The sequence below is a fragment of the Mizuhopecten yessoensis genome, unplaced genomic scaffold, assembly GCF_002113885.1.
Source record: "Mizuhopecten yessoensis strain PY_sf001 unplaced genomic scaffold, ASM211388v2 scaffold716293, whole genome shotgun sequence".
Classification (NCBI taxonomy): Eukaryota; Metazoa; Mollusca; class Bivalvia; order Pectinida; family Pectinidae; genus Mizuhopecten; species Mizuhopecten yessoensis.
This window is the reverse complement of record NW_018480044.1, coordinates 209,877-223,510: the sequence shown is the minus strand read 5'-3', so window position 1 is coordinate 223,510 and position 13,634 is coordinate 209,877. Positions and strand designations below refer to the sequence as shown.

The 13,634-nt window shown below is 35.6% G+C and overlaps 1 protein-coding gene across 1 annotated transcript; it reads left to right on the top strand.

Moving 5' to 3' along the window:
- Nucleotides 1-3,281: 3,281 nt before the first annotated feature.
- LOC110442723 lies at nt 3,282-6,429 on the top strand. Its single transcript, XM_021486466.1, has 2 exons — nt 3,282-3,389; nt 4,227-6,429. Exon 2 carries the CDS (start codon nt 4,234-4,236, stop codon nt 5,593-5,595), a length of 1,362 nt encoding a protein of 453 aa, XP_021342141.1. The 5' UTR covers nt 3,282-3,389; nt 4,227-4,233; the 3' UTR covers nt 5,596-6,429.
- The last annotated feature ends 7,205 nt before the right edge of the window (nt 6,430-13,634 follow it).

Below are 13,634 nucleotides of genomic sequence, written 5' to 3'. Positions count from 1 at the left end.
TTGTAAGCTAAGATGGCTAGATTATCTACTGTTTAAGGAAGATGACTTGATTATCACATCTCCATTGTGTTATGACCACTGTAACATAATTATGTAATAAGTGAAGTGAACCCTGTTTGACACAATTTTAAATAAAATTGATCTGCATTGCAAACCAATGTGGCTGCTGCTTCTTTCTTGATCAACAAAGATGATGATACTTCACAAACTTGTCTAAAATGGCAAAAAATTGGCGTATAGATTGTCAATACATATATGCGTTTCAAACAAGATTTAGTAACTTAAATTTGTCTGTTCTTCCGTAGTGCACGGAAACCAATATGCCTGTGGTTTAGATCCTTAAGGCTTATTAATGAAGACTGTCTTACACAATAAACACATGAAATGACTTCTGAAGGGCTGTGATTTCTATCCAGAGTGCTTTTGATGGTTAAGTTTGTAAGAAATGACACAAAGAGTTTATTAGAATTTACTAAAAAAAACTCTTTGTGTCATCATTACCTTTATACGTATACATAAATGAAATTCTTATGTTTCCTTATTCACATAGTCAAGACAAAGTACAGGGTCAAAGATCAAATATTTTAATACTTCACAGAAAGTGAAAGTAGCATGCAGGGATGAGGGGCTACATAGTATGTTGAAATGAATGACTGTGACCCACTTAAAAGGTCACTGGGGTCAAAAGTTTAAAAAAAAAAAAAAAAAGTTCTTCTGAAGAACAAAAAAGCACAAGGTGATGATATCATGCCAGTAGCAGGCTGCGATGAAGGGATACCAAATTTCTTCAAATGAATGACCGGGAGTAACTTTCAAGGTCACTGGAGTTAAATGAATAAAAAAAATAACTTCTCCTGAATAACCAAAATGCAAAGAGGTAAAGATATCTTGCCAATAGCATGTTCAGATGAAGGGTTACCAAGATTGTCATGATTGACCTTTGCCAACTTTCAATGTCACCTTTATCCAATGTTAAAAAATATTTGAACAACTTCTCCAGTATCATGCTGGGTTGAAGGACTACCAAATTTGTTCAAATGAATAGCCTTGACCCATTTTTAATGTCACTGGTGTCCAATGTTAAGAAAAATGTCCAAACGATATATTCTCAAAGGCTCAAGGTGATGATATATATTGCCAGTACCATGCTGGGATGAATGGCTACCAAATTTATTCAGATAAATGACTTTGACCCCTTTCATGGTTGCAGGGGTCAAATATCTTAAAATCTTTAAACAACTTATCAATACCCAAAAGACCATGTTTATTCAAAAGACCTTGGCCTGCTTTTAAGGTCACAGGGGTCAAATGTGTTAAAATCTTTATAGAACTACTTCTTCTCAATAACTAAAAGGCCCAGGATGGTGATATTTGAACTGTTGCCTAGTTTAGCCCATTTTAAAAGTTTATCCTTTGCCCACCTGGAAGGTTACTGGTGTGAGAATAAAACCAGGTTAGCTATTCAGGCCATTGGGTCTCATGTTTTAATGAAACCGGCAACATACTAGAAGAAATTGCAGTACAACAAAAAACGTTCGCTTTTATATACAAATTGAGATGCCCTAGCATTATCTTAGAAAGTATGAAGGATGTTCAACAAGCTATCACCTTGACCTAATTTGACTTACTGGAATCTGCTACATGTCTGTCATATATGACCTAATCAACTATAGTGCTATCATTTATTTGAAAGAAAACAAAAATGGGGAATTAGGTCTGGACATACACTATACTGTTAAACTAGTAGATAATGACGACTGATATGTTGTATACGGGAGACTGATACTGAGGACACCAACCAATTACTGGAACTATTTTAAAAAATCTGTTAAGCTGGATACTCGCGCATATTACTACTTGGTGACTTCAACCATCAACAGATTGATTGGGGGTGTATACAGCCAACGAACGCAGCATCAACCAAGCCTAGAATTTGTTATGGGAAGTAAGATGTGTTGCCCACTTCCGTTGCCGCTTCTCGAACCTCCCTGCCAAGTTGGCGTAGTCGTGTCTTATTTAAAGAATTCACAACAACAATCATCTACATATAGAGGGTTTATTTACCTTTAGGAGTACGACACAACACAGGATATATATACATAGAATACAAATTATAAGTACACTACATTCATGATGGGAGTACGGCTCTTGGTATAGCTTTGGGTAAATACGCCCGACGCTAACTGGCGTTGCTGGCGTAGAGCTGGCGTTACGCCGGCGTTAATAACGATGCTAATCCCCAGCAAAACTATAAATAACTCTGTGAGGAGGAACCTATACATCGCCATCGTCATCACCCTGCACTTGTCCGTCCCGTAATTCCTCTGGTCCCTGGGTGTATATTCCTCCTGCTGGCTTTCCCTGGCAACGGAGCATTGTACGATGTGCATTTGTAAACACCTCATCTCCCAGAAAATTCTTTTGCATGCGTATCATTCCAGTCTCGCTGGTCTGTTTCCTCCCATTCTCTGCACAACTATGCCCGGCATCACAATGGCATTCGTCATATTCAGAAGCTACTTAGGTCACAAACGATCTAAGAGCAGGTCACTTATCATGATAGACATCATGTCATGATGACCATAACAGTTCTGGTCTCCTCTGGTAAAAGACATAGCTCAGCAGACCTTATCCTTTCAGTACATTTTGTCACTGCCTGTGATATGTGAACTCTATAAGTTGGGGTGACTGGCATGCTACTACAGCTAAAGGAAAACTGAAAATCATTTAAAATTAAATTCGTCTTTTTTGTATAGAGTTTGGAAGTGAAGTGATCATAATTGTCATGTCATAATGTAAGGAAATGTCAAGCTATGAAGCTGAGTTGTGGAATATTTGTATAAGAGACGGCAAATATGAAGTTATCGGGGATTGTGGTTGGAGTCGATTTTTGTTTGTGAGAAAAGCTACGAATAAGGCTTATGGGAGGACTTTCCATTTGTATTTGTGTCCAAGCGAACTGAGTGCAATGCCAATGAGCGTTTCGTCAATGTTCAGCCAACGTGCAGTAGTGTTCTCTTGTTTGATGTGTAAGAACAGAGTCTTGACCTCTGAAGGTTGTTTGTCTATGTGACTGTGGGACTGTTCGTCGAAAGACAGGTTATCAAGCGCTTAGTAGGTGCATGAATACAATTGGGTTTTTTTTCTTTTAACGTATTTACCGTTCTCGGAATGGTATGAATTGCATATTAACACAATGAGTCTATTTATGATACAACAAAATGAACCGTAAAGTACTAAACCTTACTTCGATACCGAGACCAAGGCCACCGTCCGTTTAAATCCTATAACAGATCAGACAATCTCGGATAATACTGTCTAAGCTTGGTTGTATTCCCAGTCAACAGACAAGATTCGAAGAAGAAACACATCGTACCGATCAGGCTCAGGTAATTCCTATTGTACCTATTGTATATATATCAGCTTCTTTACAGTTTATTTGCTACGTCATAACACCAGACAGGACGTTGACTCAGGGGACAGTAACTCTGAACATCATGCACGACTTGGAGCATTAGAAAAATACTGTATTAGTTAGTCGAACGACACACGCAGGAAAAACACGATATGTACATGTGCTCAGGTACAGGTAAATGTCTTCATGTTGCACTGTGAATGGTATTAAAACTTGGCATATGTGTATATATTGTTCGAGGTCCAATGTAATTCAGGGCGGAAACACACGTGCGTGCCCATAGTCGGCCTCAGACCACAATTATTTCCCTATATGTTATTACCAAAGAAAAACCCTTTAAACAATGTTATATAATTTTGCTCGAAACCTGATCTTTCTAGGGTTTCTTCAGCTATCCAACACACATTTTTGGTGAGCTGGAAAACTATACAAAACTAGCGGGTTTTTTTTAAGATTTTCGAATTATGTCAACATAACCCCGTTGTACTTTGATGTGACCCTGAAATACATGCTCATATAATGAAATACATCTTTTACGAGATGCTTTTTAAGATACATTTTCTTTTCCTTAGTAATTTGCGTGTATTTCTTTTGAAAATTCACAATATAGAAGTATCGTGTGTCTATAGTAAATAATGCCACCATATTAGACCAGAAAAAAATATTTCATATGATATAGATATCCAGTATGTACAACTACATAATAATCATGTGTTACTTTGTATATAATAATGTCGTTATCAACACTTTAATAAATTTACTAATTTAGTACAATGACATATTGAACACGCGGTACTTTCTATGTTCACAGTGACATCATGAAGTGTTCGGTGCATGCTGACCAGACCGTCATCATGGTGTGTCGAGCCAAGCAATGTGAGTCTTGCTTTGTTTGTGTACTCTGTATAGCGGGATCTCACAATGGACACAAAATGGCGACAGTAGAAGAAGCCGGAAAAGCGGCAGAGAAACGACTCCATGATGCATCCATGGCAAACGTTAACTTCCTAGAGGACCAGAAGAGAGAGATGGAAACAATCAATAGCATGGAGCAGACAACCAGTAGAAACGCTATTGTAACATCATCAGAAGAAAGATTGGGACATATTCTGGAAACTGAGGACTTTCTACAGATCATCCAACACGAGAAGAAATCGATGACGACACCAAAAGTAGAAAGTCTTCCCAAGGATACCACACCCGACATAGGAGCAGGTGAGATCAATAAGACTCTTGCCACGGGTTCCTTATCAGCCCTACAGCAATGTGAATCTAGAAGCAGATTTACAGACGATGACACATCGGACTTTGTGGGTACTGTTTATAGACAGAAATCACTGCAGTCAGTCTCCTCGTTCTCACTTGGGAATGGGGGTTCTATCAAATGTGTTGCACTCTCCAAGAAAGATCAGTCGTATATAGCTGTGTTTCGGGAAAATCAAATATACGTTTGTGATGAACAAGGTGTATTAATCTGCCGTCTAGTGTATGAATCGGAACCTCGTGGAATGGTAATTACCGATGACAAATGTCTACTCGTTGGCTTTTGTGATAAACTGAGTGTGGAGAAGATGACATTGGACGGTAAACAGTTGGATACCTTCAGTACAGCTCCTCTAATGCCTAACAAAATATGTGTTGCAAGTAATGGTGACATCTTAGTCACACTTTTATCATCCTTCAAAGATCCCCTCCCCGACATAGTTGGAGCCGTGAGTCGGTACACACCACAAGGGAAAAGGATGGTCACTTTTGAGCGGGACCGATTCGGTAACATCATCCATCCTAAGTATATAGCCGCAAGCCGAGTATCTAACATGGTGGCTATAACTACCCACACCAACAAAAGCAGTGAAGGAGCTTTTCATGGTCACCTGATGGTGATGACCGGGGACCTACAAGTGAAGTTTCGATACCTCAGTGATGGACGGGTCATTCCTGGTGACGAAAAGTACCTACCAGACATCTCAACCAAACATTTTTGTGTCGGTTTTGATTCCAACGATAACATAGTACTGGGAGATTTAGTTTCAGGTTCTATCGAGATAATAGACAGTTACGGACAAATACTTCAATATCTTGGTAAAGTCGATGGCCTGAGAAACCTCGTCTTTTCTAGCCAAGACGAATTGTGGATCGGAAAGACAAGCGGTCGAGTGGAGGTTTTCAAGTACACATGAATCTGGCAACCATAGGAACGTATCTGTATGACGGTATGGCAATTGGAATAATACTTAATTACATTTTCTGTGCACACTGTATTGTGGCCAGAAACTAAACTCACTGGAGCCAACAAATGGCACACCTACACGCTGTTATGTAATCCTACTCGAAATGTCTAAATTTATTTAGGTACATATTTTCGTTATCAGTTCCAAAACGGCGATGATATAATGAAAGATTAAGTGACTCATTAATGTGGAGGTTGCTTGTGATATACATTAAACCAACAAGCTACATGTAAATTAACTCATATATGTAGCGTAATTCGACCTGATGGTATTTTGGAAGATTTAATTGGTCTAACAAAGATAATGGACGTTTTTGCCAGAGTTTTCTTCATTATTTATATCTTTTCATTGTTTCAATCTTCTGAATCCCAGCGTCTGTCAGCATTGCATTATTGGTTTCTATGCGTCAGAAAGTTATTGAACTACATACCTAAAGGTTTTGACTAATTACATTATGACTATTGCTAATTTTGGTACCGGAAACGCTTCTCCTTCGCCATTCAGTTTTTATGAGGATTCACGACGTCTTTTTTATTTTTTCATTTATAAATTTCTTCAATTACCGAAGTTTTCCTTTTAAATTGCTTTCAGAGATTGATTTTTCTCTTTGTGAGTTGACGATGCGGTATTCCGATATGTATGCAATATGTATCGTCATGCTTACTCTCACGTGTTTATTATGAATTGAATTTCTCGCTGTTTGGAACTACAATCAAGGTCCGATCGTTAGGTGAAAATAATTCGAAGTAAAACAACTACACGTACCTTACGAAAACATGGAGATGTCCCTGGATCTAAATATACAAACTAAGGTGTATAAAAACATATAGAAACTTTTGACTGTTTAGCAAATATCTTCAAGTCCTTGTGAATTGATATTTGGAGTGTACATGATATTGTTTCGTTGATTGATATCAAGTGGGTTTTTTACACCAACAGTGTACGTATTAAACGTGTCGCACCGTTTCAAGACCGGCTGGTCCCTTTGTCAAGCTATTAACGTTGCGACACGTTTAATACTAAAATGTTTATGTAGAAAAGAAAACCTCGATATCGCATATTTCCAAATTGATGAATCTTATTGAAGATGTATCGTTGACTGTAAACATCTTTATAAACACATAATCAATACTTTTTCTCGTGTATTTAAACATATTTTATTTGACAGAATACATCAAAGGCGTTGTACAGAAGATGAACTATGGTATAAGTTGTTGAGTTCAACATTCAGTATATGTGTTTTACACTATCGACTGTGTCCCCAACGCACGTTAATTCATGCAAACTGACACAAATGTAACATGTGGAGGGCGCCCACAAATTAGAACATATTCTGTAATCTCAGGTTTAGTTTTTTCCTTTGGTTCTTGATAAAGTTCTACCATAACATCATCCTTACGCTCACTTTCGCTCTCCGCGCCCCTGAAATCATCATCGATACTCCAAGGGTTACGCCCACTTTCGCTCTCTGTTCCCATGGTTTACCAAATCAAAATGTAAAGCACGCGGCTAGCTATTTGATAGGTTTCACGTAAAAGATATTCATGACCATTCGCTAGGCTGACACTTGTCCTTTGAAGATTACAGAGGAGCAACACTCGACTTCAAAGCTAGTCAATTTTACCATTACGCGACCAACAGATTATTTTGATGTTTATCAAAGGATCCGACTAGTCTTCTTGTCTCATCAACAAAGTGGTGTACACTGAACCTGCAATTATGCTATGACATATGCCAGGGGTGCAAAGAGCAAAGGTCGGATTTACACTTTCTGTAATAATTGTATAGGTATGTCAAAATTAAATTTTCAAAATAAGAATGTTTATTGTCACTAATATGTCATACTTCTTACCCTGATTTCTTTTTAATTTTTCATGATCATAAAATATTTTGGACTTTTTACCAAGAACCGTTATAATGTTCTTACACCATATTTGTTATGTGTGTGGAACTCTCTGGTTCTATCATATGTAACTATTCATATTTGAGAACGTAAAATTCCTAGAATTTATGCATCTGGGTAATTTTGAACTATGTCTTCTGATTCTTATACTTATTCACCTAACTCACGTGTCTAAAAGGTTTATATAAATGTAATTTCCTATTATGAAGTTATAAACTTATACTATAACGTACTTATATTGTAAACATAAAGATTCAAGTTAAAAGATGTTCAAAAACGCTAAGTGATCTACTACTTGCTGTTATCAAAAGCGTTAAACATTTATAAATAAACACAATGTGAATTTGATATGATCACCCCATAAATCAAAATTAACAATTAGTTGTATAATTATATTGTTAACATATTATCATTTGAGTGTTAATATACCATACAATATTGGCATATCTTATTCATGATATTCAATGTATATCATCTTTATATTTAACTATCTACGAGTCACTCTGTGTAGATATTGAATTCCTAGGGAGGATCTAGTGAATGAAGAGGGCTAACATTCATTCATTACCCTGGTGAGGTCAAGACAGCACAGTTTGACCTGTAATTTCTATAAACAGTTTCAATTATCTCCCCTATGCCATTGACTTACACATTGATATATGTTATATATATAATTATTATTTTTCAATTTTCATACAAATGTATGCAGGAGAGAACTTATTTTGGCAAAAGCATATTGTTCGATCCCATGTATATACTATCATGAATAAAATTTGTTGATATGAATTCACCAATAATTTCAAGCATACTGTTTCAATCTGCCGTTGTGATTTGGTTTTCCTTTTTTCGGATAATAAAGGTTGAACTTTATTTCTGAATTGGAGTTTTTTATGACCACTGTTTAAGAGACAAATGCAAAAGAGCGGAAACTAAGCATACTTAAAGCCGAGACCAGAAGCACTCTAACAGATGTCAACCTGACAAAGCATTTCTAGTTAACGGCATTATATCAGTGATTTTAAATGTCGAGACATACAGATTGATGAAAACAATGGATATCTTTCTGGTCGGCATCTTTAAGCGATATGAAGGTCGATCTTTTTTGTCATGTTTATTTAATTATTTTTGAGGAAAAATTGTTATATGTTATGGAAACTTTAAGTATAAATACTATTTACCATTACTGCAATAAACTTTAGTGCTTTATTTTGATACAGTCAAGCCGCAAGTATGAATAACTGATAAGGATCGTATAAGTCATTCCTACCAGGTTTTTGATTACCTCAGGAATATTGTAATTGGTTTATATGCACTCTTGACAGGAATCATGCTCTTGGCAAGCTGAAGCATTGGCTGCCTTCGATGTTGTTAAGGATCATAACGTCGACAACAATGTGGACGGATATATGCAAATTTTCCGCTGATGAAGCAAGTGGTGTGACATCATCAGCAGTAAATGAGGGCGGAGTTGACCATGATTTATGCAAATTTCAGCCTATTACACTAACAGAACTGATCACAAGTTAACAAATTTGGGAAATGAAACTTATGCACGCTGATTAGACTATTGAATAAAATAGTTCACAGAAATGGACTGTAAATATAATGAAAAGTTTTCTGTTTTGGTCAGGTTATTATGTGATAGCTCCAGTTGAGTACAAGTAAATGTATCATAAATTGATTCGTCATATAATTATTAAAAAGTGCTCAACTAGAGATATCATTTCATAACCCAACAAAGTTATAAAGATTTTCCTTAAATATAATTTGTAGAATGTTTTCTTATCTATTTAAGGCAATATTAGTCAACGAGGAAAATAGAAATTTCTCTGAATACTTGAACTCCTTGTCACACAATCAACTGATAAAAAGAATTGAGATTATTTGTTTTTTCGTCATATTAGTTTCTTGATAATACCTTCGTAATTGTATTCAAAGGAAAATGCATTAAACACGTATTTTTAAAGTAACAATATCGCAATACAATAAATTGATCAATAAAAAAGAAAAGCAGCCCTCAAATGCATAAATCACAAATATCAATGCGTTTCTATTGTTTATTTGCGTTGTGATATTCAAAGCAACTTTTCCTTTCCTGCACATTGTAAACGCTTCCCAGCTTTAGCGACTAAATCAATGGCGAAGCATAAGGATACTAACTTGCATCTGTAATAAAAGCACCCAATGCCTGCAAGAGCACTATACGGGTTATTTTAAGGATGCCATGTAGACTGACGTAGCTGCTGGTTTCTAGGCTAGCTATATGGCTATGCATTCGTTTTTAACTATGAACTTTTTGTTAATACGGACAATAAGTGTGTCCAAAAGAAATAACAAATAAGTTTTATACTGGATGATGACATTGTGAAACACAATGACCCATATTTGACATGATTTATATTAAACGAAAATTACAATTTTTAGTGTTCACGAACACACTTCTCCCAACTTAATTCGGTGGCAAAACTCCATGCTCGGCCAAGTCCTTTTTTGGCCTATCAAGGTGCATCTTCCCAATAAACACATGTACAAATTACATGCAATGGTAAAGGGAAACTTTTCTGAAAATCGCTATTTAACATATCCCTTCATCACAGTGAGATATGCGTCTTCAATAATTTGCCTCACATTTCATGCGCTATAATGTAAAAGTCACTGTTGTGATAAGAGACGATATTATGATTTTCCTCTGGACCCACTCACTATGTCTGTTATCCTTTGTGTTAAATAGCATGGATAAAAAGTGCTAAAATGCATTACTAACCGTTATGCAGTTTAACAACTTCAATCTAAATATCTTAGCCACAATGCTAAAAGCAGTGCCAGAGAACTTCAGATATCGCCTTTCACTACATTTGTGGTATCAGTGGCAGAGATCAAATGTAGATTATATATATTGAAAAGAATTTGTCTAAAATACCATTTATATTAAGTTTTAAGTCATACTCTCTGCATTCACTATCAGTATGTTAAATTTGGTTTTTCATCTTTAAAATGTGGTTTGTCGACCCTTTCTAGCTTATACCAGCAAGCTCAGATTCATTAGAGACAATATTTACTTTCTTTGGTTTCTCGCTGCTAGCAAGAACAGGACATTTTCAATTTGTGACGTTACGTCTTTTACGTAACTGTGACACAATAAATAAAACTTCCTTGACGTCAGAGTAAGAAATCACATTACAAAAGTTACAAAGTATAACATAACCACTACATCAAATGGGATTTATTTAACAGAATAATATTAGAAACTTTACTAAATGGTACGTCTTTAATGTCGGATAAATATTTTAGATGAAGTGGAAACCTACTACATATTGACATTCATAATCTTACCCGGTCTAGATAATTGTAAGAAAATACCTTACAGTTTATTTCGATAATTATGTCCCTTCTTAACAAAATTTTTCCTTTTCTGTTTTTAGAATAACTTCGAGAGTCATTTTTATGTATTCTTCATGTAAAATCATTTCTTGTTTCAACAAAGTTTTTAATAAGTTATATATTGGTCGTTGTTATCATTAAAATTATTATTGTTTTGATAATAAATCAATTAGCCTTTCTGAAAGATTTAATATGGACATAACAGCTCGCCGTTATCGTAAAATTCAAACTCAAGAAACAACACAAAGAGAGCGTATGATAATAAAACGATATACACTATATCACTATAAGTACAAAGTGTAGCCCCGCCAGCTGACATACTAAAACAGACAGAGTTGATTACCAGGTAAATACATTAATTAACTATGGTTTAAAAGGATATTGTCAGCATATGAATACGGTGTATGCAGCTTATATACCGTTAAGAGATTTCAGTCAAAATCATGTGCTTCATGTCATCAGTAATATGAACCTCCACGTAAATGCACAACCGCCCACGAACAACTAGAGTCAGCCATCTTTTTCATTTCGGCATAAAAATAACATCCGATTTGTTGCATCTTACAAGAAAGGTCAGTCATAAACATTTGGCGCTGGAATCAAAACCTTGTAGAATGGTTATTACAGCTGCTGAATACCTACTTGTTAACCTTAGTAATAAAATGGGCGTGAAGAAGATAACATTTGACAGTAAACTGTTGGACATTCTGAGGACAGATCCTCCTACTCCTAAGAAAATATGTCTTGCGAGGAACTGTGAAGTCTTATTTTTTCTTCTTTTATCATTTGAGGATTCCATACAGAACGCAGTGGTAGTTGTGAGTCGGTACACACCAAAAGTGGAAATGATGTTCACGTTTGAGCAAGACAGATTCGGTAACACCATCTGCCTTAAGTATATAGCCACCAGCCGAATTTTTGACATGGTGGTTATAACTACCCACACCAGTAGTAACAGTGACCACGTAAAACTCATCATTCTTGCATAAAAACAGATCTCATTTTAAACATGGTAATTGCACAAACTTATTCAGCAGAGATTTTAGAACAAATCGGGACATCCCAGATATGAATCAGCCTCAGAATTTTCGGAGACAGTTAAACAAACGAGATGACCAAAATATTACGATTCTTGTCCAAACCATACATAGTTGGGATTTTAGTTTCAGTAAAATCTTGAGTTATTCGGGAGAGATCATTTTTACCACGTCTTATCTGATAGCATATCATCTGTAAACACCGGAAATGGACGTATTGGAAGTATCAAGCTGTTAAAAGGACGAAACATTATCAATTTTCACAAATCACGACTTGAACACAGAAGTAAGAATCAGACATCATTAAACAGTTGCAAACCAGCCAATATCTTTCTCAACTCCATGTGGAGCACACAGCCCGTGCTGCCATTTCGGTGTTCACATCTATCATTCAACAATTCTAGCACTGCCCAACCACGTAATCATTTACAGCTGAGCAGACTGGAACAAGCGGAGTAAGTATCCTGTCCTTTCTTCTCTCTCGACTACTCTTTTTTGGGATGGTAGACTGTTTTAAATTCGATAACGTACCCTCGTGGTGGCAGATACAGGTACCGGTGTGACATTAATTTCGGCTAATTGTCAAGGGGATAGATTTAAACGCAGGGATGTATTTACGTACCTTAGAGAAAAACAGTATAATATTTATTGTTTACAAGATACCCATTTTACGCGAGAAAAGGAAGAATTAATAAGAAATGAATGGGGATATGATTGTTTTTTTAACTCGTTTAGATCAAATGCAAGAGGAGTGGCTATCCTGTTGAGTAATAATTTCGAAACTAAAGTACATAGAGAAAAGAAAGATTCAACTGGTAAATTTTTAGCATTAGACATTGAAATAGAAGATTCACACATTACTTTGATTAATATACATGGCCCAAACCAAGATAACCCAGATTTTTACAACCAGGTATCTGAAGCTATTGAAATTTTTGATAATACTAAGGTTATTATTTGTGGTGATTTTAATCTAGTCTTAAAACCTGAGTTTGATTATGATAAAAACTATAAAAACTTAAATAACCCTCAGGCTAGAAACAAACTTTTGGAGATAATAGATCATTTTAATTTGGTTGATATTTTTCGAGAACACCATGAAGAAACTAGGAGATATACATGGAGGAAAAGTAATCCTATTAGACAAGCTCGTCTTGATTTTTTTCTTATTTCAGAAAATCTACTTTCTAGTGTCAATCTTTCAAATGTAGACCCAGGTTATCGATCAGACCATTCGTTCCCTAAAAGTACAATGAAAATAAATGAATTTAAGAAGGGGAGGGGTTTATGGAAAATGAATTATTCTTTATTACAAGATATAGAGTACTTTAACATTATAAACAATTGTATATATAATGTTAAGAAACAATATTGTCTACCAGTCTACAAAATAGACAACCTTGAAAATATATCGGACTCTGATTTACAATTTACTATAAATGATCAGCTATTTTTGGAAACTTTATTGATGGAAATCAGATGAAAAACTATTTCTTATTCCTCATATAGGAAAAAACAGCAAAATAATAGAGAGGATATTCTTAAGAAGTCAATAGCAGAGGTAGAGGGAGTAAATATAGAGGAATTAGAAAATAAGAAAAAAGAACTAGAAACCATTAGATTGCAAAAAGTTAAGGGGAGTATTATTCGTTCTAGAGCTAGGTGGG